Genomic DNA, 25,225 nt, shown 5'->3' with positions numbered 1-25,225 from the left:
GAAAAATAACAGCAGTGTTATTAAAGATTTACTGTAATGTATTAGAAACTTGTAAGTTGTCAGACTCGGCAAATAATTCTTGCTGACCCTAAGAATATCCTTTTTGCTGTTATGTATATCAAAGTGTTTCATGTCTATTTTAGGTCATTGATTCATCATTTTATGACTGATTATCTCAAATTGTTATAGAGGGACTTCATATCCACAGAATTCATCTTACTGTGTTTACTGCAACCTTGAAAAAACTAAACATGTAGCTTTTTCTAACTAGTCCTCACATCACCTGCACAATTCATATTGGATCATTCAACACTCCAGACAGGTTTCACAAATGTATTTTTATTGTCTATCCAAAAGCCACTCTTCCCAGTTTTGAAATTATCCCAAAATGCCATTTTGTAAACCTTTAACCACGAGGTACTGAGGGTTGATTCTTCATACAGGGAAATACTGAAGCATCATGATCACAGATGCAGCTCAGTCAGAGCTTAATGGGGCCTTAATTTGGTCAACTCGATACAGATTGATGACGCTTCAGTACAATCTTTAAATCAGAGGGTGGAGAGAGTGTTTAGGCATTCAACAGGAAAATAATTCCAGTAACTGTTATCACTTAATGACTCAAACGCAGCTTTTAAAGAGCACAAAAATACATTTCATACACTTAATATTACAATGACCAAAACTTGCAAATAATCACGGCTTGTGTCACAAGTTTGATGTATTGCCCCTCTTTGTCTGCAGTCACAGTTTGATACACCATTTAGCTCGGTCCACCTACGCCACAAAGGAATGGGGTCGGATTGTGTTAAGTGCAAAAAAGTAGAAATATACATAAAATTGTTTTCCCACCCAGGATCCATTTCTTACAAATATCTTAAGAAAACCATCTCCCCAGAGTTAAGTTTGCCATCATAGAAGCAAAAACATTCAAAAAACAAAACATCTAGATTGAGGGAATGAGTCTCTTAATCATTTTCTGAGTTCTCTGGAGGGTAAAATGTTAGCATGTCATGAAAGACGTGGCCGTAAGGACGGAGTCTGTAAACGCCGTACATCATGACCTGCATCTGATTCGGGGACAGACCGTTGAAGGTAACCGCCAAGTCGGAGCAGCAGCCCTCCACGACATTGGTGGGATTCTCATTCATGCTGTTTGTTATCAAGGTGGTCAGAGACTGGCTGTTGAACACACGCTTTCCCTCGGCGTCTTCTCCGTTCTCGGCGAACACGCCGGTGTATTTGAGGCACACGGCCAGCTGCTTGTCCTCACTCAGCTTCCACAGCGCGCGGCCTCTCTCTGGACACTTGTCTTCATCGTTGAACACGTCCACCAGCCTCCTCAGAGCTTCGTAGCTCAGGACGATGCCGCTGTCATACGCCACGTACTCCAGCTCGCCTGACTTCATGGCGTTGCCCAGATAGAACGGTTCACTGGGATCCTTCGTGAGGACCAGATACTTGAGGTTCTCGATGATGGCAAATGTGGTGGGCTTTGCCACAAAGAACCAGCGCAGGTCGCCGGCGTTCTCGTAAGCGTGCTTTAGAGCTTTTCGCAACCTCGCCCAGTCATCTTTTTCCTCTAAATCTAATGCCTCGAGTGCCTTGGAGGCCTCTGACGTGTAAAACATAGACTTGTCGCAGTGTTTGCTCCACGTGTCAATGGCAGCAGCCCAGTGAACCAGGTTCTTTGGCTGCACCATGATGACACAGTAGACTCGCACTTGGTTGGTCAATGCCTGCAATTGACTGTCAGACAAGAGCTTGAGCTCATCTTTACTTGGGGCTTGAACATGGTGGTGGTGGTGGTGGTGATGATCGGCTGTCTCGGATTCATTGCTGGGACTAAAACTACTCAGGAGCGACGCCACCAGGCAGAAGAGGGCACCCAGGACCATCCCCTTCATGAACGATCCGCCGTCAGACAACATGTTGGCAAACAGAACTGGAAAACAAAAAATACACAATATTGTAGGCGACAAAGCAATGTTGATCACAGTTCTGTTCACCCTCTGAATCTATTCATTCAAAGCAATGGAAAACATGTTACATTTATATATTTCTAATTTCAATGTCTCAATATTTCTGCTTTATGATCACAATAATGTATACAATTATTTTTACGACCAACAGCGTAAACCCAACAATATGACAAGACCAGAAAAAAATAGGAATGAATGTTTTAGTAAGCAGCAAATAAGTTCCACTTATGCTTGATGGTTATTACATTGAAATGCATGTTAAAGCTGTTTGTTGAACTTGTTCTCGTTGTAGTTTTAGTCCAAGGTAAAATGACCTGTTAGTCCAGTCTACAAAGGCAAGGTTGGTTTGTTTGTACAGCCACGGTGCAGCGGCGCCACTGAAATAATTTTATGTTATATCAACAGGTAAGCCAGGGAGTTTTTGCTTTGTTTTCTTTCTGACAGTCATGACAAAATCACAAAAAGAGACCTGTATAACTAAGAGTGGCATATGTGAGCATTAATTCCCCGAAATACTTCACAAATGGGTTATAATAACTCCATTGGTGAAGCTCCAGCTCGTTCTGGGTTATATTTCAACAATTAAAAATAAAGAATGACAAAAAGTGGAGAAGACAACATTAATCATGTACATAGATGTATAAAGTCTAGAAGCGACTGTATATTTTATGCTCCGCACATTGAATAAGATTTCATTAGAACTTTCCTTCCTACAATATGAAAACTAAAAAAACTGAGTGCTGACGGCCAAAGATTGAGCTTCAGAATAACCTTGATTAAAAAAACAAAACAGTGCTTAACTGGTTTGGGGCGATATGACAGATAAAAGATAAGCTACAGAATGTTGGCCAATAAGGAAGGAGTTTACTCGTTAAATGGTGTCCAAACGATAAACACACCAGCTTCAGTCTGTGGAGGGTTTTAATGTACTATGTAAACAAAGAAAAAAATACATTCGTTATTGACAGATAGTAGTAGAGTATGAGAGATATCCCTCATAGTATTTTCAGTGTATTTTCCTAAAGCTGTAAATAACCAGATCTGGCCAGTTTAACACACTCGATCTGAGGTTTTAATCCCTGTACTCCGCAGACAGAGTGCGAGGATTCAAACCTGTTAGCTGTATTAGCCTCGCTTCTCAGTTACAGTACGAGGCTCTCTGGGTTCTTTTACATGTTCGCTCAAAACAAACAAAACACAGAAAGAGTAAAAAATCTGTACCTGGCTGCGTTACTGCCACTGTTTCAGCTGGTGCTCCGCTGCGCCTGTCTTTCAGCTCCCACTTTTCCTGTTTGGTGACATTCAGCTAAAGTTAATTATCAACCATTTCCTCCATTATTCTACTTCTTCTTCTGCCGCGGCTCTACCTCCTCCCTGCTGCCGATCCTCACGGCGCTACAAGCAGCTGTCAGCTCAGTGCTGCCACCACACGGGCGGAGACCAGCATTACAAAGCCAGTCGGCCACTCGATTACATGGGCGCGTGATTCAACTTCAAATAAAAAAGTTTTTAAAATAGTTTTACTGGAAAAAAGTTAAGTTTATCCCCAAGGTAATTGTCAGTGACGGTTCAACTTTACTCTTCGATTTTTAGCTTAACAAGCATGATTTTTTTGTTTTGTTTTTTTAATAGAATTGGAATATTTTATTAATTTCAGAGGAAAATTCTTTACAGTGTTGACCCGCATGGAATAGAGTATTAGAAATAGAAGAGAAAGTTAAAATATCAAATAAGACAGAATAAAAATGACATAAGTAAACATTAATATGTGCAGAGCTTAATAGTCATTAATATACGCTTGGAAAAGGGGAATGGACAGAAAAACACAATAAAAACTTGCAAGAAGAACAAATTTACAAGATTAATTATAGAGTGTGCTGGACACAGGTTTGTATTTTAGAGGTACAAGTCTTGCTGGAGATACTCCTTTTGACCAGGACATCATGATTGGACCTCAGATTGGAACAGATCCTCCTCTCTGAGACCACCTGTAAAGAATCCATCTCCACTCTGTCACTGGCACCTCTAAAATAAATTGTTGAGCCTGTTTGTGTCAGCCATCCTCAGCCTGCTGCTGCCTCAGCAGGAAAAAGCAAAGACTTACCACAATTGAACAGAAAAACTTTCATCTCAACACCACCATTCAACAGAATAGACAATACATTGCCATTCCTAGCAATGAAATATCCACAAAACAATAACAGTGTCAACCAAAAGTGACATAATCAACATAAACATTCGGGTTTTAAAACCAGACCCATGGTGCAGGCTGTGCAAAGATGCCCCAGAGACAGTCCAACACATAGAAACAGGTACAGGGACATTCCTCCCAAAGGTTGTTGAGAAAAACAGGCCTGTCCAGACTGACAAACAACTGCTGGGTAACTGGCTGGATGGTGGTGGCTGAAAAACAACAGAAGAGGGCAGTAGTAATGGATGTAGCAGCACTGACTGCAACATCGGAGAGAAACATGAAAAGACTGAGAAGTAAGGCTTGAAGGAGCTGGAACAGATGTGGAGGGTTAAAGCTGAATGGAATCCTGAAGCAAGATCTGAAGCCTCAGTCGAGAAGAGTGCAGTCCTTGGAACAGCCAAAACACAGAGCAGAACACTTAAACTCTATATGGCCTCTGGTCCAGAGCCCTGATTTGTGCACAATACTGACAAGCTGTGTTTTTGACAGTTTAATTCAATTTTTAACTATGGCTCTTTCACTCAATTCAAAATGTTAATAAAGCTCAAACCTGAATATTTAAGAAAGTAAATATCAGATATGAACATCTTGGGTACACTAGGTACAGTGAACATACCATGACGATGACCTATGATCATGGATTATAGTGGTTTGATGCTTGATTTCTTTCAAAAACTCAATGTGTTTGTTCTTTTAACAAAATGTCTGTTTGTCGTTTGATCACGGCCCAATATTTTTTCAGTGTCAACTGTGCTGCATGTGGCATGCCTCTGAAAGTTTTTTTTTTTTTTTTTTTTTTGGACAAACACAGTGGCAACAAAACTCTGGAATTCCCTTCCACTGCACAGCACAGACTCTATTGTGCTTATTATAAAACAGGCAACTTTTTCCTGTGAAAGGTACTAAATAAATAAAAAGTACTTGCTTATTATTATTGGAAAAATTCTGTTCTTCAGGTTTACACCTGACAGACCCTCCTGGATTAGAACTCACAAACTTCTGATGAAAGTAAATACCAAGAAAGGCCTGATTAAGACATGGGGCAGCCTTCAGGTAGGTGTTTGATCTTTCCTGTTGGAGAGTTGAACAAGGGGAAAGAAAAATTAAGTTCAGTGTAAGCTATAGAAGCATCCACATTTAAAAGGTGGGACATCAGTTAAGGAAACAATAAAGAGTATTCACTTCTTCCTACCCCCTTTCTCTGTGTAAAATGAGACTGGAACAGATTGTGTGTCTTCTACACCATTTATGTATTTGGATGTTCTTTCTTTTTCTTTGATTGTATATTTAAATATTTTACATGTTTGAAATATAGCTTCTGCTGCTAAAACGGTGGGACATCTTTACATGAAAATCTTACATACCTCAATCGTATTTCAAAATACAAATGAGGGTGAAGCTGTTTCGAAACAGAATGACTTCCTTAACCTGAAAATTTTTAATAAAGCAACACAAACTCTATGATTGGTTTGATTAACTATCCTATTTTATTACCAGTTTTGTGAAAAATCCACTGGCCTTTGTTTTCTGTTGGTGTCTGTTATGAAGTCCCAGATTGATCTTACAGCCACACTCAGCCTCTTGCTGCAGCCAGACCAATCAAAAGTTGTTTGCTTTCAGCCGACGTGGAGACAATAAATCACCGGATGGCATGTCCACTGATGTATAGAGCAAAAGGAACCTTTCAGTTTGACAAAAAGCCTTTCAGGGCAGCTGAAAAGTCAAAACAATTGCTTTTTTTTCCTTTGGATCTTTTGAGAAAACTATACTTTCATTTGTTTTTGCTTTTTTCATTTCTTCTAAAATAAAACAAATGTGACTTTTTCTTTGCAAAGAACAGGGAATATTAAACTTGAGATCTCCCTTTAAAATTTGAAACATTATACCTTCAGTAGATATTTGTTAATCCAGATAATCTCATTGAGTTTTCAGGTGAGACTTGTCATAAACACATAAATATATACACTTTTTCACACTGAGAAAATTAAAGAATGTTAGTTATGGAATAGACATTTTTATTGACTCCTATTGTATTCAGTATTCTACATATGGTCAACACTTGATTTTTTTTACTGTATAACTTGTAAGCTTTTATGCTACAGCTTGAATGACCCTTTACTTTGTATCAATTAAAACAGGGTGCCATGTATTTCATTGCGGTGTGGGTCTTGGGCATTATATATGTTTAATTCTGATTCATTCTTCATGTTGCTACATCTCTGGATTTCCTTTGCTTGCGCTTCGTCATGTGGATGATATTCAGGAGAAGCAACAAAATGACTGTAATAAACTACAAACACGCAGACACCATTGTGAGAAAATTCAGGAGTACTGTGAGTTAATGGACTTTCAGTCCTGTAGAAAACAGCTCCTATGATTCTGATGCAATACCGAATAATAACGCAGGGGACGCTTTCTCTGTTTCAGGACAAGCTTTGATGGCGCCCTGCTCCAAATTACTGTAAGTAGTTGATGCAGTTTATGTTGTCTGTATTTTTACTGCACATTTTAAGTTAAAGACAACGGGCTCTGTGCAAAGCTGTACTAAACTAATGGGTGATTTTTCACGGTTGAGTTTTAGTTCTGTAGGATGGAGCTTCTCTGTGTGAATGCTAGCCTATCCTGAAGCTAAATGCTAAATCAGCTTTTTCTGGTTGAATCTTAGCAGTGATGACATCTGCACAGATTTATTCAGCTGAATAAATAAATTATTAGCTATTAATTTTATGCAAAAGAAAAAAAAACATTTGAACCACTTAAATATATTTGCTAACAGCTTTATCAATAGATGATTTTTTTAACTACTCAAAACCCACAATGCTTCATGGATCACGATATTTTGTGTCTTTTGAGAGAACAGTCTGAGTAGTTATTTGAGTGGCAACAGCAAAAAAAAAAAAAAAAAAAAAAAAATGGGGTCATGCAGATGTTTTTTAGTTTATTTGTTTTTAGGAAATGGTGATTGAAAAGAAATAGAAACAGGATATCTTTATTTTCTTCAACCACTCATTTTCAAAACTCAAGCACTCAGTCCAAGCACAGTTGCAGGCTGTACCTAAAAACCTGCCACATTTAAAAATAAGTCTGTCACCAGTCTGCAAAGAGTTCTGCTTTTTATAACCCGTGGATCTCAACAATTTAATTTTAAAATGGTTAGAAATTCCAGAGTTGAACCATAAATTACAACCTGCTTTGAGACAAATCATGCATGAGGGTGTGTGGCAAACAATTATGCAACATCAGCAAATATAATACCTATGATGTGATAAAATAGTTAAAATATAACCATAGTTAAAAATGCTGTATGCCATTTCTCCTTCTTCCTTTCTACACTAAAGGTATATACTGGCACTCAGCTAATATGGAGCTAACCATTTGTTTTACATGTTTCAGTGTTTTTTAACTCATTACTTGTGTGTATGATGAGAAAACCGTTTCTGAGGAGCACTTCTTCTTTCACTACCTGTATCATGGCTAAGCTAAATTTCACACGAGAGTTCACAGTAAACCACACAAAAAATGCAAAGTGAAGAAAAAAACATGCTGCTGACCTAAAGCACAAAGCCACAGGGAGAAAAAAAATTATATTTCGGCCTTATTAGGAGTAAATATGACCTGCAGTGATAATTGATGGCCTCAGAAGTCTTAGTCATTCAGCCTAGAGTGACGTAGAAGCCTGCAGTGACACACTTCCATCAGACATGAGCAATGAGACGTCCGAACAGCTCATCACGCGGAGAAACAGTGTCAAACAGCGACCGTCAGGGCTGCTGATTACTGCCGCCGAGCAAACATTTGTTTGCCCGCTCTGTACAAGCACAGATAGGCCTCGTCTGAATTGACAGGCTCCCCTAAATTGTGTGTATGACGCCTGATCCATCGCGTCCAGGCCATTAAGGAGGACACTGGGTGTGATGATAATGTATTGATCAGGGGGTGATGGATGGCCGTGGAGGATATATAAGTGAAGTTCTCGGTCGAGTTGAGGAATCGGACAGGCTCGGCCGGCTAAGAGAGGAGACGCCATGCTTTCTGTAGCCCTGTTTCACCTGATGGCTGTGATCTGTTCTGCGACATGGACACAAGCTCTGCCCCTTTACCCCGAGCCCAACCTGGAGCCCCAGGCAGGTAGGACGCCTTCGCTTTAGTCCAGCGCCTTTCAGACTGCTACATGGATTTATTCTGCAAACGTGGAATGAACATTTACAGTTTTTTTTTTTGGTTTGCTTTTCACAGATTTCTTTCAGACGTTAGTATCCGAAGTGGAGGATGGAGCAAACGCTGGTGAGGCTGAACGGAGAGAGGTGAATAATCTTTATCCTCTGCTCATGCATCAGACCGGAGGGCGGGACTCATGGATCAAAGGTAAAAAGGAAAACCAAACCCGAACATGAATCTGCATGGAAAATATGCACAGAAAAAGTTTAGTAGAAGTGACAATGTTTTTTTTTTTTTTTTGTTTGTTTTTTTTTTTAATTCCATTTGTTTTGTTTTGTTTCAGGGCCTAAAGATTCAGCACCACAGGAAAAATTTGCAAACACGGTGAGAATGATAAAAAAAAATGTTCATTTTTCAGTGTTGAAGTTTTTCAATCAATTAAATACGACATGCAACATTTGCTTTTGCTACTAATGTAAGTTAAGTGTTTATAAACAGCTTACAAAATGGAAAAAAAAATTGAAAAGAAATGAAATATTAATATGAAAATAAATCAATACAGGCAATTAAAAATCTGAAAGGTTATGTGAGGGATTCACATAAAGATGTGCATTCACCTCTGGATTGATGTGACAACACTTTTTCAAATTATTATTTTTTTTTTAAATGTTAAAATGACTTACTTTTGTGACTTTTTAAAACTGGTGCAGTAAACACCAAGATCACAAAAATTTCATGATTTATAGCTGAAAAGAGTCACTAATTTGCAAAGCCTGTGCAGTCCTGTTGGTACGCCTGTTCAATTTTGATTACTGCTCTTATTGTGTTTCTTTGAAAATCTGATCATTAACATACTCTTGGTTGCACTTGTGCCGTGAAAGAATTTTTAGGGTTTAATGTTTAAGGTTCAGGTCTGTAGAGTCGCTGTTACCATTTTACAAATTCTCTGTTCAAGCAATGTTTCATGTGTCAATGTTGAAACTATTTACTCCTTTGTACTGTGTGACAGTCATCTATTAACTGTCAGGGATAAATTTATAGGTAACCAAATAATCTCATGTTCAATTAATGATTAAGTTGCACTATTGATCAACAGTTCAAACAGAAAAATGAGAAAACAGATTCTGCACTGTGTAGTAAGTAAATCAGACTGAAAGGGAAAATTCAGTGAGAATGTTTTTTAAATACTACATCAACCTGAAGGAGAATCCCATGGTCTTTATTTCAATCGGATGGTTGTTGCCGCACTCCTCTCATCACACTTCCCGTCTCTCAGGTGGATGAACTGAAAGAGGTGGTTTTGAAGCTGGCAGCGGCCGACAAGCTTCGCTCTCAGGGTTTTCTCAGATCAGAGCAGAGCCTGCCCAAAACAAACAAAAGAGGTGAGCGAGCGACGGTTTCCTTTTCAGAGAGAGAAAGCCACACCCTGTGTGTGCAGTCAGTGCAGAGGTGAAGGATGTTTAACTAAGGCTTTGCCATTTCAACAGCTCCGATGACAAAGAGCATATTGACAAGAATGTTTGTTGATATTGTGCAATTAAAAGTAGGAGTAAAATAAAATAAAAGATTACTTTATTTGATGTTTGGAACAGAATAGCAAAACCGCACCATGGCATATCAATAAACTGTGAATAAAAAAAACATCTGTAGAGAGGTGCAAACATGTATTAGAGATGCTGTTTGTACAATAAACACACAAGCAGAGCCTGTTCACATATTAAAATGTAATGTAATAAAGTTGTCAGAGACAACAGGCATATTGATGTTTATATCATGTTTTCTTCTTTTTACATTTTACATCATTATTTGACTGTTGTTTTTGTAGATCTACGGATTGAATTGTTCATATTTCTGGTTGTGTTTACAGCTTGTTTCTGGAAATATTGTGTGACCAACTGAAACCCGGCGGCCGGACGTCTGGTGTGATTTCACTTCCCCTCTTCAGTATCATCCCTCATTTTCCGTCCAGCAGTCTATTTATTGTCTACGCCGGATCAATAGAAGATATATTTTTGAAGCTGTTGAGTTGTCTTTTTTTGGTGACTGAAAATAAACTTGAATATCAGAAATGCCATATATGTGGGCCAGTCTTTCATTGTAAGTTTTGTAAAGATTTGATTCTCCCCACAGGTGCGCACAAAAACAAAAAGTGAAGATTAATTTAGGTTTTTATTAGTGTGACAGCAAGATCATTTCATCACATCAGGCTTGATTTATACAGAGTCGGATGCAGGAGTGCTTTTCTGACACTTAAAATAAACAGTTTTCTGCAGCTGCTGCTTTCTGACGTGGTCATATACATTTCAGCATGGGTGTTTTAATTCTAGAAAGAATGAATCATTATCAGTATTTACACTATTAACAATGACTTGAAATATTGAAATAATAATAAGGATGGGAAATGATTAACTGTCAATTGCACATTTGGCCTTTTGTTTCTAGTCTGAGAGGGACTCAAACCATCAGTACATACAAGATTTCACTTCAGGGTGTCAGGGAGGTTTTTAAGGTTTCCAGGGTGGAAAAGTGTCTGCTTCAGGGTAGTTTGGTAAGCTTAACGCCCTCTACAGATCACATCTATTCTTGCATTTGTACAGGCATGCATTATCCATGTCACTCCCAAAATTAAAAAAAAAAAAAAAGGAGAAGTTTATTTCCTCTGGTTTGCCACGCTGAGGTACGCCTTCTCAATCTCGATGTCTGCCGGACACGTCTGCTTGAACTCCTCCCTGTCGTAGGCGTGCTGGAGGTATCGCCACACGCCTGTGAAGTGGGCTGGAATGTCAAAGTTGCAGTATTTCTTGGCTGCAACCTGAAAAAAAAAAACAGAAAAGAAGAACGCATGAGGTGCAGTTTGAACGGAAAACAAGGATTCACAATTTAACTGAGTGGTGTTAAAGTCTTACAGACTTAACAGGTAATTGTTTGGTGAAGTTTTGCTTGATACGTTTTGAACATTTGTTGTTTGGCCTGCTCACATTGTTCAGACTGGCTGGTTTTAACCTCTTCAGATGATTTTAGATTTGCTTCTTTTTCAAAATGATCAATCAAGTTGGATCCTTGATGTGTGATATTACTGAAGATTAAGCAAAACTTTCATCTCTGACAAACACAGTATTACGATTACATAGATATATGTCTGTCCAGACGTGCATATTATGTACAGATGTATTATGCAACTACATCCTGACGTATTGTTTATCCAGTGTCTCAATGTCTGCAGGAAACATTTTACAGATTAACCCAAAGTGGAAATTAATTTAGTGACGAAATGTTTCCTTCTCTAAACAGTCACAATGCATTTCAGGTCAGTCGCACATTTATCATCACTTACAAGCTGAAATGATGAAGAAGTGTATGTATAATAAATTCAATTTCTTTGTTTTGCAGTTTGAAATAATAATGTGTGTATATTTTAGATGAACCAGTAAATAATAATTATTGTTTCGCACATATCTCACCCTGATTACGTGCAGTTTGGGCAGCAGGTTGCAGTCGGCCAGGGTGAGGCGGTCGCCATCCAGAAACTTCCTCTTGGAGACGGTGATGGCTTCTGTCGAGTTGTGGTCGATCTCCTCGGGGAGGGGGGAGTTCAGATAGTCATCCAGACGCTTAAACTCCCGCAGCAGGTTTTTCTCCTGGACTGCAGAGAGAACGACACAGAGACGAGTTATATTTTTGTCACATCAATATGATATATCTCACCATGTAAAACATAAAATAAGACTTACAGGCGTTATTAGGGCTGTTCCTGATGAAAGCAGAGAACTTAGAAAAAATATCGGCACCCACGTCAAAGGACTCTTTGTTTCGTGGGCTGAGGTGAGGATACCTGCAGAGAGAAGGGAGAAGCCTGGGAGTCAACGTGATCATAGGGAAACAAAAGTTGTGCTTCGCTGATATTTTCGTAACCGTTCGGTGCAGATGTACCGGGGTGGGGCCAGCGCTTGTTCAAGGAACTCCTCGATTTTGATGAAGTCTGTTTTGAGGGTGCCATTGTAGAGGAGGAACGGGGGGTTCGTCCCGGGGGCCAAATCCTTCAGCTCATCTGGCTTCCTGAAGAGGAGGATGGGAGAAGATGGGAGATGGGCATTAAAGCAGAGGCTCTAAAAGCTGCAGTCGGGTCGTTTCAAGCACGTCTGAGGGGAGAGTGCTGTTTATCAAGCTTGTCAGAATCGAATGTCGACCTGTGGATTGATGATTTCAGAGGCTAGTTATTGTTTTAGCTGTAGAAATGTACAGAACTGGGAGCGGTCGCCCAATCAAAGAGCCTGTTTGTCCTCAGTCACCTGATCAACCGCGTCTTTTCAGAGTTTTATGACCTGATTTCCTTGTCTACAAGAAATCCTGAGAAATTCACACAATAAAGGCCAAATTAAAGAAGGTGTTTGTCTTAAGGTGACACAGAGCTCTTTGTAGGGTCCGGCTTCTCAACACACCTTCTGACAAGTGAGGAATGGTTTAAATTACTGCAAACAGGGTTCCACTTTCTCTTTTGTTTGTTTCTTAACAAGAGTTCTGTGGTGAAGTCCCGAAGACCAGATGCTCAGGAAGTGTGTTTTCTGGCGGAGGGGTGCTTACTTCCTCATATCAACAGTGGTCACTGTGAACTTCACTCCTTTCAGCCACAGCACCATGAACAGCCGCTGGCAGAAAGGGCAGTTCCCCACGTTCTCTCCATCATGTCCGGCCTGAAAAACACATAAAAATACAATGTTTTTTTGACTCCAGAAAGCACAAATGTTTTGTTTTTGGGCACAAGAAAGAATCGGGCCTATTAGAAGTCGATCACGGAAGTTATTGGAAGAGTGGTTTAGAAAATTCAGAGGCTGAAGGGAACTGCTGGCATTGTCTAGTGGCGGAAAAACAACAAATATGAACATGCGCACCCCTCTTCAACCACTTCAAAACACAACTCACAGCCTACTTAAAGCCCCTTGAAGTAACAGCAGATGCTCTGTTGACTTTTTTCATTTATATTTCTGAAACTGTGGCTGTTACCATGCATATCGTGTTTACTGTAACAAGTAACCCAAGACCTTTGGAATCGATGCGTCATCTTTTGAATAACCTTTTTGTTTTTTCACTTCTTTATGTATAGTTTTAACCATTTTGAGCTTTAAACTGGTAACAAAACCACTATTGTCATCCCACATTTAACCTTGCAACTTTCTATTGTGGAACAAATTTTATAATTAAATGCCCCCCCCCACCCCCCCACCCCCCCCCCCCCCCCCCCCCCCCACCCCCACACCCCCCCACCCCCACCCCAAAAAAGAAAATAAAAAAAATTAAAACAACAACATCTTCTTATCTGTAGCCAAGCAGTCAAAATGCAGCTGTGTTTTTCACGCCTTGGTACAGACCTGCACCAGAGGAAAAGAACTGATACCACTCCCACATTTGGACAATCAAAGCTCGGAGGTAGTTGGTGTACGTTGGCATAAAGACTGGAAATAAGAGAAAACAAAGCAACTGACCTCCTTCTACCCCAAAAAAATTAAATAAAGGAAATATACAAATAACCCCCTGCCAGTGTCTCTACACTCAAAGTTGAAGCTTGTGTATTTATTTCCAGCTGAACTATAATTTTTTGTTTTGCTCTGCTGTTCCTCCTCTGGGAGCAGTGATTTTTAGGATTTTCTGTAGACTAATGTAACACTTCAACATGTGTTTTTACATCTTTTTAGGTTTTTGGTGCAAATAATCTAACACTGAACTGATGAGTGAGCCTTATATCTAGGATGACTCTGCATAGCAATGTTACAGATGTGGAGAAAACAAGTGAAAGTATTCGTGGAATCAAAAAAATGAGTTTCTGTTTGGCAGAATTTTGTTTTACTCGTGCCTTTGCCTTATATACCACAAAACATCACTTCTCTGTTAAAACATTTCTTGCATAATATTTGAGAAAAACAAGGCTTCTTGAAAGCGATGTTGCCAAGTCGGGTGGGTGTGCCTGGTTCATGCAGGCCAGCCGCTCTCCACGCTCCCCTCGCTCTCTCTGGGTGTGCGATGATAAGGTGGGCTGTCAGTCTGGGGCCAGAGGTCACTGATAACGACCAGCCGTGACCCTCCGCGGGGATAAAAACACCTCGCGCATCTGGAGACGGCACCAATCAAAAGGCGAGTCGTCCCCTGATTGATGCTGCTTGTTCTGCTACCCTTCAACACCAGCTGATAACCAGAGCTGCGAATCATTTTGTGACTCAGTTTTTTTGCCTTCAAATGGGAGTGAAGAAGAGTCACTTTCGGATAAGCAGATAAACAGAAAATTAAAGACAGACCTTGATGAACAGCTCGATGCTTGGCTCCTTTTCTTGCCGAAGTGCCATGATGCCCTGGAAAATCTTAATAACTTTTTTTTTTGATAAAGAACCTTCTCCAGTCAGCTTCTCCTCAAATTAGTGGTTTGTTCTTCTCAAAAAATCCTCAAAGCAGCAGACAAGACGCAGTGTATTGTGCCCTTGAACAAGTGCTCCTCTGGTTTGAAGTGGCTCTTTGTGGCGCTGGATGTCAGGAGACAGGATCCCACCTCTCAGGGCTGTTTGTGTTATTCTGAGGGCTCCTTGGAGGCTATCGCCCGGAGCATACTTTACAAGTCAGAGGGAGAGGGAGGACCCAGAGAGATGGGCGGGGTACGCACTCTTAAATACCCAGAGCTGAAAATAGGTGCCTGCGGATAATGTAACGCGCAGGAACTGATAACACAGAGTGACTCAAAACACACACATTTCGCACAATAAATATGAGCCACTCGCATTCCTGTGCTGTCAGATATGAAAGGAAAAAGCTGCACTTAATACAAAGGACAGGCTGTGTGGGAGGGACACTGAAGTCCCACATGAGTGCCACAGAATAATATCCTGTAATGTGAGTAAGGGACAACCGAACAAGATGTTTTAAAGATGATATAAATTCATTTGGAGGGGGAATATCTTATAACGCTCACTGAAGTAAAAAGTACTGTCATTGAGATATGCATCTATTACTTTGCTTTTATGTGATTATTTCTTTATATTGTACTGGATGATCAGCAGGACTGTTTTGTCAAATCTTCCATCTTTTAGAATGTTCATCTAGTTTAGGAGAAGAGTGAAGACAGGGCAGAGACAGACCACCACTCACTCCACACAAACATTAAGCAGTAAGCACCTGTTTGTGGATTAGGGAGGAAGCTCAAAAGAGGAGCAAAGAAAGAAAACCCGTAGAAGCTCAGGAAAAACATGCAAACACTGAAGAAAAAGAAAGAAAGCCCAGACTCAAACTGTGAACATTCCTCCTGTGAGGACAGGGTGCTAACCACTGACATTTTGAGGATTGCTGTACAGTCACATGAGGTTTACTCAGGAGTAAAAAACAGGAAAGTGTGTGTGTGCGAGGCAATAAGTGCACATTTGTCAGTGTGTTTTCAGAGTTACTGCCATATTCTCACATAGTGTCTTACAGTTTTATCTGAACATTTCTAATGGGGACCCACGGATCCTGCCAGCATTACGTTTTTCCGAAGTATAGCTGTGAGCTCAGCTGTTTGGTGTCGTGCAGGGAGACGGCGGGGAAAACCCTCATTGTTTTGGGCCATTAAGAGGAAGGAGGAGCAGATTTAACTCAGTGACATCCAGACTCCTTTCGGCAACTTGCACTATATGGACTTGTAATTCCTGCCACCCTCAAGGTCAAGACAAGGTCAGGAGTTAACCTGATATGACACTGACAGTAGGAGTTACTAATGTAACTCATGAAATACTAATGTTTTACAGTTTAAGCCATTTGATTGCCTTTTTATTTCCGCTGTAAAAAAAATTCACTTGAAAGTTTCCTCAGTAATGATTTTCTAAGCTGTCTTGGCAGATAAAGATCTCAGAGTGACAGAGTGGTGAAGAGTGGTGCACTGAGAGCTCAGTTCAGTGTCACTGTTTTTGCTAATTTGGTATCATTTACAGTAAATCGTGTTGGGGAAATTTATGATGTCAAAATCCCCAAGCTGTGCTGCAGACTTCCCTAAAAAAAAAAACACTCAGACCACAGACGGGATTATGAAACCGATATTTAGAAAGAAAACACACAATTTGATAAAGAATAAAAGGCAGTGTTCACCTTTATCTGCCAGGAAAATTCCGGGAATTTATGACTCTGGAGGGGGAAAACTGACAACTCAACCCATCATAGTCAAGTTCCTGACAAATCCTGTAAATTAGATTGGAAAAAAAAAAAAACATTACAGGAAATATCAATTATCTGGAAGGAAATAAATGATTATCCTGTCTATTTTTACACACGGTCTTATTTCTTCAATCTGATATTTCAGATTGAATACATGTATGTATGTATGTATGTATGTATGTATGTACTGCAGTATTTCTATCTGCGACCAGAGATCATTGATCTAAAACCTTAATTTCTTCTTTTCTAATATGTGTTGCAGAGACTCCTCCAGCCTGCCAAAGCAGGTACATGTGAAAAACAATTCCAAACTTTGTTTATGCTGCCAACAGGAGTTGAGGATTTTCGCCGCAGGAGCCGGTGGGAGTTCGAGCCTCGCTCACCCACATGATTAAAGTGTGTGTTCCTCCCTGCGACATCCACTCTGCCGCAGAGGGAGTGTGTGGGATTAATGACTGGACTCTCACTGAGAAATTCCTTCTCCATTCCCCATCGCACGCAGCTCTTGATAACGTCCCGAGCTGGCTGGTAACCGCCGCGTGTGCTTTATGCCTCGGTGTTTGGTTGGCATGACGACGGCCGTCACACCGCGTTGAGTAAGACAGGATGTTTGAAGGGGAAACTGAGCTGCTCTAGTAAACCGAATGCTGATATGCAAGAGCAGAGATTTCCTGAGAACTGGTGGGAGGAAAAAAAAAAAAAATGGAAGTTGTGGAAATGCGCAGCACACTAATGATCTTTCACTTCCTCCTCTACGGCCCAGCGATAGGAAAGCACCGTCTCCCGGAGTGAGGCGCTCACTATCTATTGTGGACACACGCTGCAACTGGAAGTGACCTCCTGGAAAAAAAAGGGTCTTATCTTATTCAGCAGGACTCCCACTGCTGACAACAAGTGAAGTCCACAGAATAAGACTTGATTTTTGCCATTACAAACACAGAGAGGGACAGAAAAGGTCAAGATGTTTTCCTGCAAACGCTGTCCTTCGTACACTTGGACTCTTTATGGAAAAAGTAATGTTTTGATCTGGACACACTGGACACAACTACAGAAAGCTCTGTTGTTTACTTCCTATTGTGACATAAATGGAAAATACCAGGTGAAAGGGTCCACCTCCACCTCCTACGAATAAAAGCAGCCATGTATTGAAAAGGTCCACCGTACAGTGATTTATTCAGTCCATTCAGTGAGCATGTAATGAGGGTTCGCTGTTCCACTGAATGACTCAGAACGTCTTTTGTTGCAGCAGTGGCATAAGGTTATTTTTTTTTCATTAAAAGGATTTTAATGACATTTTTGGTCTCCTCGGTGCTCGATAACGATTATTTAGAGTGTGCATGTGTATTTTGCTGTTGATCACAGATTTCTGTGCTGTTTTAAGAGCAGATCTTCTCTTCGCAGCATCGGTCGTCATGCAGTATATGAATAGGAGTTAAGGTTTATAGCCTCAGGTGCTATGCTGCTGTCAAGAGCACCCAAATGAGGAATCCACCCAAAATTGTACAGCATGGTCTTATAGTGATACAAAGAAACCTCTGATCACATTCACTGAGCTCATCAGTGCACAAAACAAGAAGTAGGCTCAATATTTAACAGAGCGTTTGAAGAAACCCGATGAAGAACCCCTTCACTCCCACCTGTCTGACTTCTAGAACAGGTCGGACAGGTGGATGCTGCAGGTCCATTACACAAGGACAAACTGGTTCAGGAACATTTTGTTCCCCTGCAGTACTGCCTCACTGAACTGAAACATTCACTGGCATTTTGTTCTATTTTGCTGTAATTTCCAAGTATATATGTACGATGCAGGTCATCGCCATGGCTCACCTTTGGCTCGGCGCCATCTGTTGGCCGGTGGTGTCACTTGCTCATCTCCTTTCCTCTTTCTCATCTGTCTCAGCACCAGTAGCACAGCAACGTCATTGTGATTCACTACTGCAATTCACATTTACAAAATGATAAAACTATTCCTACAAATGCACATTTGGTTCTGTGAATTTTAAAGTTACAAATGACTTTAAATGTACATGCAAAAGTCATTGGTCTGCAAATGAGCTGCAGCTCAAGTTAAAACTGCACTGGGGTTCAACCATCAGCTGTTTGAAGCAGCCAGCTGTGATTTCTTTAATGGGGGGTGGCTGATTCTTTTCAATACAATGGCAGCATTGACCCACTGCTGGGTCTATGACACAACAGCCCATCAGGGCTAAAGCGCAGTTTGCTGCAGGATCTGTACAATGACAGAGCCATGGAGCGTCTGCAGGTCATTCTGTCTTCTCTCTCTCCTTCTGGTTCTGAAGACCCGCGCCGCACATTCGGCTCCAGATTTCACTCGTAAGTGTCTTGTTTTTGACATCAAAAAGTCTGTTGTAGTGCTGAGGTGTTATTATTTTCTTTTTTTTTTGTAACAGTGCAGGCCTCCCAAAAGGAAGCTTCAGAAAGACATTTCCTAACATATCTGTACTTCCTGCTGTCTGAGCAGCTGGAGATGATCGAGCTGAGAGATCAGAATAAAGAGGGAGGAGGACAGGTCTTTAACTTAGACAGAACAGATCCAGACACTCCCAAAGCAATAAATAAATCGCAACTGTCCTCTGTTTATAATTTGAGTTGTTTTCTTGTTTGGACTGTGTGACGGCATGGCGACAATAGTGCGTCCAGCCCAAACCAAAGGTAGTGTTTGTCCCAGACTCCTCTATTGTGTGCAAGCTTTGTGTGTCTCTCTATCTGACCGCAGCAGAGCTCTCAATATTTTGTGTAGCTGCAGGCTCCAATAATAGTTCATTGTGAGTGAGTGCCTGGTACTGTCTTGTTTGCTGCCACACTCACACACAAGCACACACAAGCACACACACACACACACACACTTCTTCAAAGACCTAATCTACTGACAACAATCCTCATCTGATCTCCAAACCATTTCTTATGAAGTCTTTCAACATTTGTGTCATGATGAGTAACACATGAGCACAAGGGGCTTAGGACAGGAAACTCATGGGAGGGCAGACTTCGGTTCGGTGTCTGTGTGACTTTGCAGAGCATGTTTGTCTGCGTGTACGGTCATAGTCCAAACATTGTCTTGGAGAGTTACACCCAGCGCCTGCAGGACACCACCCTGCTGACAGCCGGGACTGAGCTGTACAGACTATAAAAAGGATCAAATAAGTGACACTGTTGACGTTACAGCAGTGGATGTTCTGTATTTTTTTAAGCAGTCGGAACTAAATTAACCAGTGTTTTCAACTTTGTGACAGTAGTTTTTATAATTTCAAGAGAGATCTTGGAGATACTTTTATTTCCCTTGATTATTTTCCAAATTTGGTGAAACAACAGTAACACGGTCTTTTGCTATTAACATATTTCATCATTATATAAACATAACAGTCTCCACTGAAATATATTAATTTGAACATTCCTGCTAATACTGACTTCTTTTTTTTTGCATTACTGGTACTTCAAAATTTTCATTTTTCTCTTTCTTTTTTTGGTTTCATAATTGCCTGTCTGCTGTCACCATTACCCTCAATTTAAAAGAAAAGGTATAAAAAGTATTGTTCACTGTTTATCTGGGGTTACATTGTGATGAATGTCTTGAGTTACTTTTGTCTCTCTAACAATACAAAGATCTTTCAGTGTATCTCCACACCATTCTGAAGAACCACACTGCTCACGCCTGTGAGGGAGAGACGCTCGCCATCGAGTGTCCGTCCAGGACGTCTGTGGCCGTGCTGTCGGCTTTTTATGGCCGACGTGTTCCCAGTCAACATTTATGTCCCTCTGCCGGCACCAACAGCACGGTGGAGGAGGAGGAGGACACGGAGTGCACCTCCCCTGTTGCTATTGAGGTACGCTCCACCTCAGAGAGATGAAGGGAAGTGATGGCGAAGCGGAAACGGTGGTCAGCCTGTGTTTTCCCTGCAGAAAGTGCTGTCAGAGTGTCAGGACAAGAGGTCATGTCACATCCCAGTGCTCAGCCCAGTGTTCGGACAGGACCCCTGTCCTCTCACCAGCAAGTACCTGCTGGTCTCCTACAAGTGCCGACCAGGTACGGCTCACAACGCTCAGTCTCAAAGACGACAACGAAACGATCTGCTGCTTTATCAAGAGTCCGAAGCAAAGTGTGTTTTTCACTTGTTGAATTTCTTGGGCGTCTCTCGTCATCAGTTTCAGATTATTGTGCTTACTCAGTAATGTAGAGAGTCAACAGTCAGTATCCAGCATGAGATCATGTGAAGTCATTTAAGTGCGTCTAGCATGAGTCAAGCTTTCAACAAAACTAAGCAAACACCGTCTGCTGATGAAGGTCACGATTGGAAGCAATGCAAAAAAAAAAAAAAAAAAATTAAAATGACGTTGTAAATAGAATAAAATGATTAAAACTAAAATAATAAAATTTTCATACATTGTCTAACTTTAAGCAACACCTCAATTTAAAGACCACTTACAAAAAAAACCACTTGATTGATCATTAAAGCCTCAAAAGCCCAAAAATTTAGCTCTACCACTGAAGAAAGCATGTAAGAAAGCAGATTTCCTGTGAGAAGCAAACCTCACTCCAAAATTACTTTGCTTTACACATTATTTACTTGAAAAAAATTATTTATGTGGTATCCTGAAGTTGCAGGTAAAACTTGATTAACTGCAAAATTAAGCAGGAAAATTAAATCATAATCCACTGTTGCAGGCCCTGATGCACACCTCTGACTCTTTCTCTACTCAGCGATAATAAGTTGGTCTTACTGCCATCAGTTGTCCAAAAATATAAACTACAGCCTCATCTATGCAGTGCATATTACAACAGGCACCAGTAACTTGGGCCTTATGGAAATATTCGGTGACAAATGATGATAGTGTATAGGTGACATGTGAGTGTTGCTTGAAAAAAAGTGAAGCGGTTCTTCAACATCATCTTTATAATGATCACATACTGGAGCACACACACGTCACACAGTGTCATCTGTGGCTGTAGTGAGATTCATGTTGGCCACTGTGCTGAATTACCTGTCAAGCATTAATTGATTTAAAGAAACCAGGGCGTCATGTTAAAGCATAACATGCTGCTGACGCTCAGCCAAATCATGACTGCGAAACTGTAGACATTCATCAAAATGCTTCTTTGTGTGTGTTATCTTTTCTTTCTTTTTTTTTAAGAGCATCACCGCACAAGACTGGTGTGTGAAAATGAGCGCCTGAGGCTGATGTGTAAAAATGAGACTGTCCTCGCTATCTACTCTGCTACATTTGGACACCTGCTGCATGGCAGTCCTCACTGTCCTCAGGACCTGGGACCACAGACTGACATGGGTATGAACCCATGCATTGCAGCAGAATAGCGAATCATAAAGACGTTGATTGGGTTCTGTGGTTCTTTATCCTGACTCCTTCATTGATCATTGAGCTTTTCTTGTGGTGTATTGCAGAGTGTTTGTCTCCTCTGGCTCTGAGGAAAGTGTCTCGCAGATGTCACGGCAGATCAAACTGTTCTGTCCTGGCCGATACTCAAACCTTTGGGGACCCCTGCTTCCCCGGTACCAGGAAGCACCTGCGGGTGTCCTTCACTTGTGGTGGGTCACACCCAGATGTCAACTGCTACGATTCACTGCTTCATCTCACAGTTTCTCCTCTCCCCTCGTAGTGCCTCGATATCTCCTGGAAGACGTGGGCCGTGGGTCGACGGATCCTTTCCTGATCTCGGACTACACTCACGGTGAGAGTCTCGGCAGGCCTTCACAGGGGTTTTGTTGCACACAGCAGACTTTGACCCCTCTCACCTGCAGGTGGATGGTACACTGGCCCCACCTACAGGCCTCAAAACGTGCTCTTTACCAACTCTCTGGAGATCATTGAAAAAATGTTAGGTATGTGTTCTGGTGCCATTTTAGACTTTAGGGTACATGCATGTTTTCTTGTAATGCTATTTTTAGAGGGTCGTGTGAATGTTTTACCTTTCACAAAACTGAGTGAAAGGTAAATGGAGTGATGGACAAATAAAGTACCAGACACTATAGAAAGAAATACATGTTAGACTGACAAAAAAATGTTTCGTCAATGTGAACACAGCTCACTAAATAACTCAGTATTAAAGACCCCAAATAAAAACCTTGTAAAATAATTAAAGAACATCACGGGACAGTATTACCACTGAAACTTCAGGTTTATGAACAAAATGTAACACTATTCATCAAGAATACTGCTGAACAAGTCTGAATCACAAACTCCTCCATTCATTATGATGCTAAGAAACCATCTGAAACATTAATGTGTTGCACTTGTTTTAGCCTTTTATGCCCCCTGTTGGCCGGTGGGCCTAGAAGCAGATGCTTTCCATGAAACATACTGTATAATCCATCCATTTGCTTTTTTAACCTCAGTCTGAATAAACTGAGCATCTAATGACTGAGAATTCCCATAAATAACTTTCCAAAAACCAATATTAAGATACGAAAAGGTCAAAGTTATTATCATTATGTACAGTATAATCACATTTTACACCTGACTTGTTAGAAAGCATTGATAGCTGCCTAGAAATTTTCCAGAATAGTGTTCATGGAAAATGTGAACAACTTATTAAGAAAAATAGTTCTTGAATTTACTGAATATTCTGATGATGAGCTGGAAAAATCTTTGTGGTTGATTTCTCGACAGAAGTAAACCTTTCACATGATCTCTGCATTCACCCCACAAAGCACTTCCGATTCCTCAATTAGAAGCATGAACCTTACAGAGTACAGTGTATTTCATTGTAAATGCAACTACACAGGCTTCCCAGCAACATGTAACACAACATCAACTGGCAATATTAAAGGAGGGGGAAAAATAATTAAAACAGGTTTCCAAACATTTGAGTAAGGTATGATGTATTTTACAAGACAAAACACATTTAAAACACAAGAATTTGTGTTATTTTCATCTTTTTTTAAGGCAATGTGATTTGAAATATTTGATTAAAACCCAGAATTTGGTAAGTTGTCAGAAGCATCCAAAATAGTGAGAAGCTGCGTGAAACTGGCTGATACAGGCAAAAACCACAGTCAAACCATGGAGATCTGGAGATGACTGGGTGCTTTTTACTCTGTGAAGCACATCACGATGACAAGGATGCATATAAGCCTAGCAAAGGTCAACAGTTGACTGTAGAGGAGCAAACCCAGCCCTATTGGCTTGCCACATCCAGCCATCACCGCCACACCAGCAGCAGTGTTCAGCCAGTTCCCTGTGAGAGATTATGAAGGTACCTTTTAAAGTCACCCCAACATTTTTCAAAAATATGAGGTTTTTTTCTTCTTATTGAACAAAGTTTTTTCAGAGGTCATGTATGATGCAATTTCCTTCAGCCACATTGAAGCAGTGGGTGGGTTTTCACTTTTCCATAATATTGCAGTGCATTTATTTCCAGCAATTAAGGATAGCCTAATAAAACGTTTTTTTCCTCATCCCACCTCGAACAGATAGATCCCCGAGCAAAATCAGCCTTGGTGAATGAGGGATCTCTATCCCTGTGATATCTTTAAGTGCATTAAGAACATGGTCTCAGAATTGTTTCAGCTTTACGCAATCCCCAAAAAAATGGATTAAACTCCCTACTGCAACTTTACACCGAGGACAAAGCTCATAAATTGTACCATACATTTTGTGTAGTCTCTCAGGTGTAAGATAAACTCTATGAATGAGATTGAACTGAAGAAGCTTGTGACGGCTATTAAAGGAAACGTTTTGAGCTGTAGGATGCATATATGTGATCAGTTGTGATCAGTTAAATGCATCAAAATGAGAGGAATAAGTGAAATGCCACCCTCAAATGCTCTCAAATGATGCAAATGGTCCTGAAGAGAGATCTAGATGTTGCTTCAGGTTAGGTCAGGGTTGTCTGCACTGCTCCTGGCTGGGCCTCTCTTGGTCCACTACTGTTGAGGGAATGATGAAATCCAGATTGTGAACCTTTGAATTTGTTGGCTCATGATGGCACATTGTGAATTCGAGTCATTTCTCTCTTTTAGGTCTTCCAGAGCGAGTGGCTCTGTACTTTGTGTCTGGTATCTGTGCTGGCCTTGTCTTCCTGCTCTGTCTGTTTGGGGTTCGTTCCACAGTGGTACGAGATGTCAAAGATCTTGTTTCTGACCTGAGCGAGGAGCTGAAAGCAGCTCGGAGAAACCGCAATGAGCTCATGGAGGACCTGTACGACGACGAGGTCTCCGACACGTCCTCCTTCCGGCGCCTCACACAGTCCTACCGCACCACAGACATCCTCAGTCCGTCCACGCTGGCGGTTGAGATGGTCGATTGTCAGGGGGAGCAGACAAGGAGGGATCTGCCCAATGGAGACATGTGGCCACATCGGGACTCCAGCCCATACGCCATCCACAAGATTCAAACCTACAGCAACTGAAAGAAGCCATGTTGGCTTACCTACGTCATCATTCTTTATGTCTAATATAAAAGTTGCTGACAAGTGTGTTCCTTTGAAGTTAAGTGGACCGCAATATTTGTGCAGCTCGTAGCTTAATGGTCTTTTTTTCACCCAGTTTTTATTAATATCAGAGATGTTGTTTGAATTCATTTTAAATGGTGATAATGCAGGTACTGTTTTCTTTTTTCTTTTTTGGCTCAAACGTGTTAAGAAGTGTATATATTTAGACCAATGCTGTGTAACTTGCTTTCACTAATAAAATTCAGTGAACCAGAAAGACTCTCCAGGGTTTTTTTATCTTTTTTTTTTTTTTTTTTTTTT

General features: G+C 40.7%; 3 protein-coding genes across 5 annotated transcripts; 1 reads left to right on the top strand and 2 right to left on the bottom strand.

Annotated features, from left to right (window-relative positions):
• Nucleotides 1-331: 331 nt before the first annotated feature.
• Nucleotides 332-3,356, bottom strand: c1galt1c1 (C1GALT1-specific chaperone 1). Its single transcript, XM_030115120.1, has 2 exons — nucleotides 3,204-3,356; nucleotides 332-1,945 (listed from the first exon to the last, which is right to left on the bottom strand). Exon 2 carries the CDS (start codon nucleotides 1,929-1,931, stop codon nucleotides 969-971), a length of 963 nt encoding a protein of 320 aa, XP_029970980.1. The 5' UTR covers nucleotides 1,932-1,945; nucleotides 3,204-3,356; the 3' UTR covers nucleotides 332-968.
• Nucleotides 3,357-10,484: 7,128 nt separating this feature from the next.
• On the bottom strand, nucleotides 10,485-14,932 carry clic2 (chloride intracellular channel 2). Its single transcript, XM_030112640.1, has 6 exons — nucleotides 14,622-14,932; nucleotides 12,916-13,025; nucleotides 12,265-12,390; nucleotides 12,066-12,166; nucleotides 11,796-11,977; nucleotides 10,485-11,146 (listed from the first exon to the last, which is right to left on the bottom strand). The coding sequence occupies exons 1-6, from the start codon at nucleotides 14,667-14,669 to the stop codon at nucleotides 10,985-10,987; spliced, it is 729 nt and encodes a 242-aa protein (XP_029968500.1). The 5' UTR covers nucleotides 14,670-14,932; the 3' UTR covers nucleotides 10,485-10,984.
• Nucleotides 14,933-18,684: 3,752 nt separating this feature from the next.
• Nucleotides 18,685-24,917, top strand: LOC115406709 (protein eva-1 homolog C). 3 transcript variants are annotated; one of them, XM_030116911.1, is made up of 8 exons: nucleotides 18,685-18,831; nucleotides 20,122-20,342; nucleotides 20,419-20,542; nucleotides 21,649-21,801; nucleotides 21,918-22,061; nucleotides 22,133-22,204; nucleotides 22,275-22,355; nucleotides 24,495-24,917. In XM_030116911.1, exons 1-8 carry the CDS (start codon nucleotides 18,735-18,737, stop codon nucleotides 24,881-24,883), a joined length of 1,281 nt encoding a protein of 426 aa, XP_029972771.1. In that variant the 5' UTR covers nucleotides 18,685-18,734; the 3' UTR covers nucleotides 24,884-24,917. The 3 variants fall into 3 exon arrangements, with proteins under 3 accessions (XP_029972771.1, XP_029972778.1, XP_029972786.1); XM_030116918.1 differs by having other exon boundaries at nucleotides 20,131-20,342; nucleotides 24,495-24,916; XM_030116926.1 differs by lacking the exon at nucleotides 22,275-22,355 and having other exon boundaries at nucleotides 24,495-24,915.
• The last annotated feature ends 308 nt before the right edge of the window (nucleotides 24,918-25,225 follow it).

This window comes from Salarias fasciatus, chromosome 2 (assembly GCF_902148845.1).
Source record: "Salarias fasciatus chromosome 2, fSalaFa1.1, whole genome shotgun sequence".
Lineage (NCBI taxonomy): Eukaryota > Metazoa > Chordata > Actinopteri > Blenniiformes > Blenniidae > Salarias > Salarias fasciatus.
The sequence above is the reverse complement of the archived record's forward strand: the minus strand, read 5'-3'. Positions and strand labels throughout refer to the sequence as shown.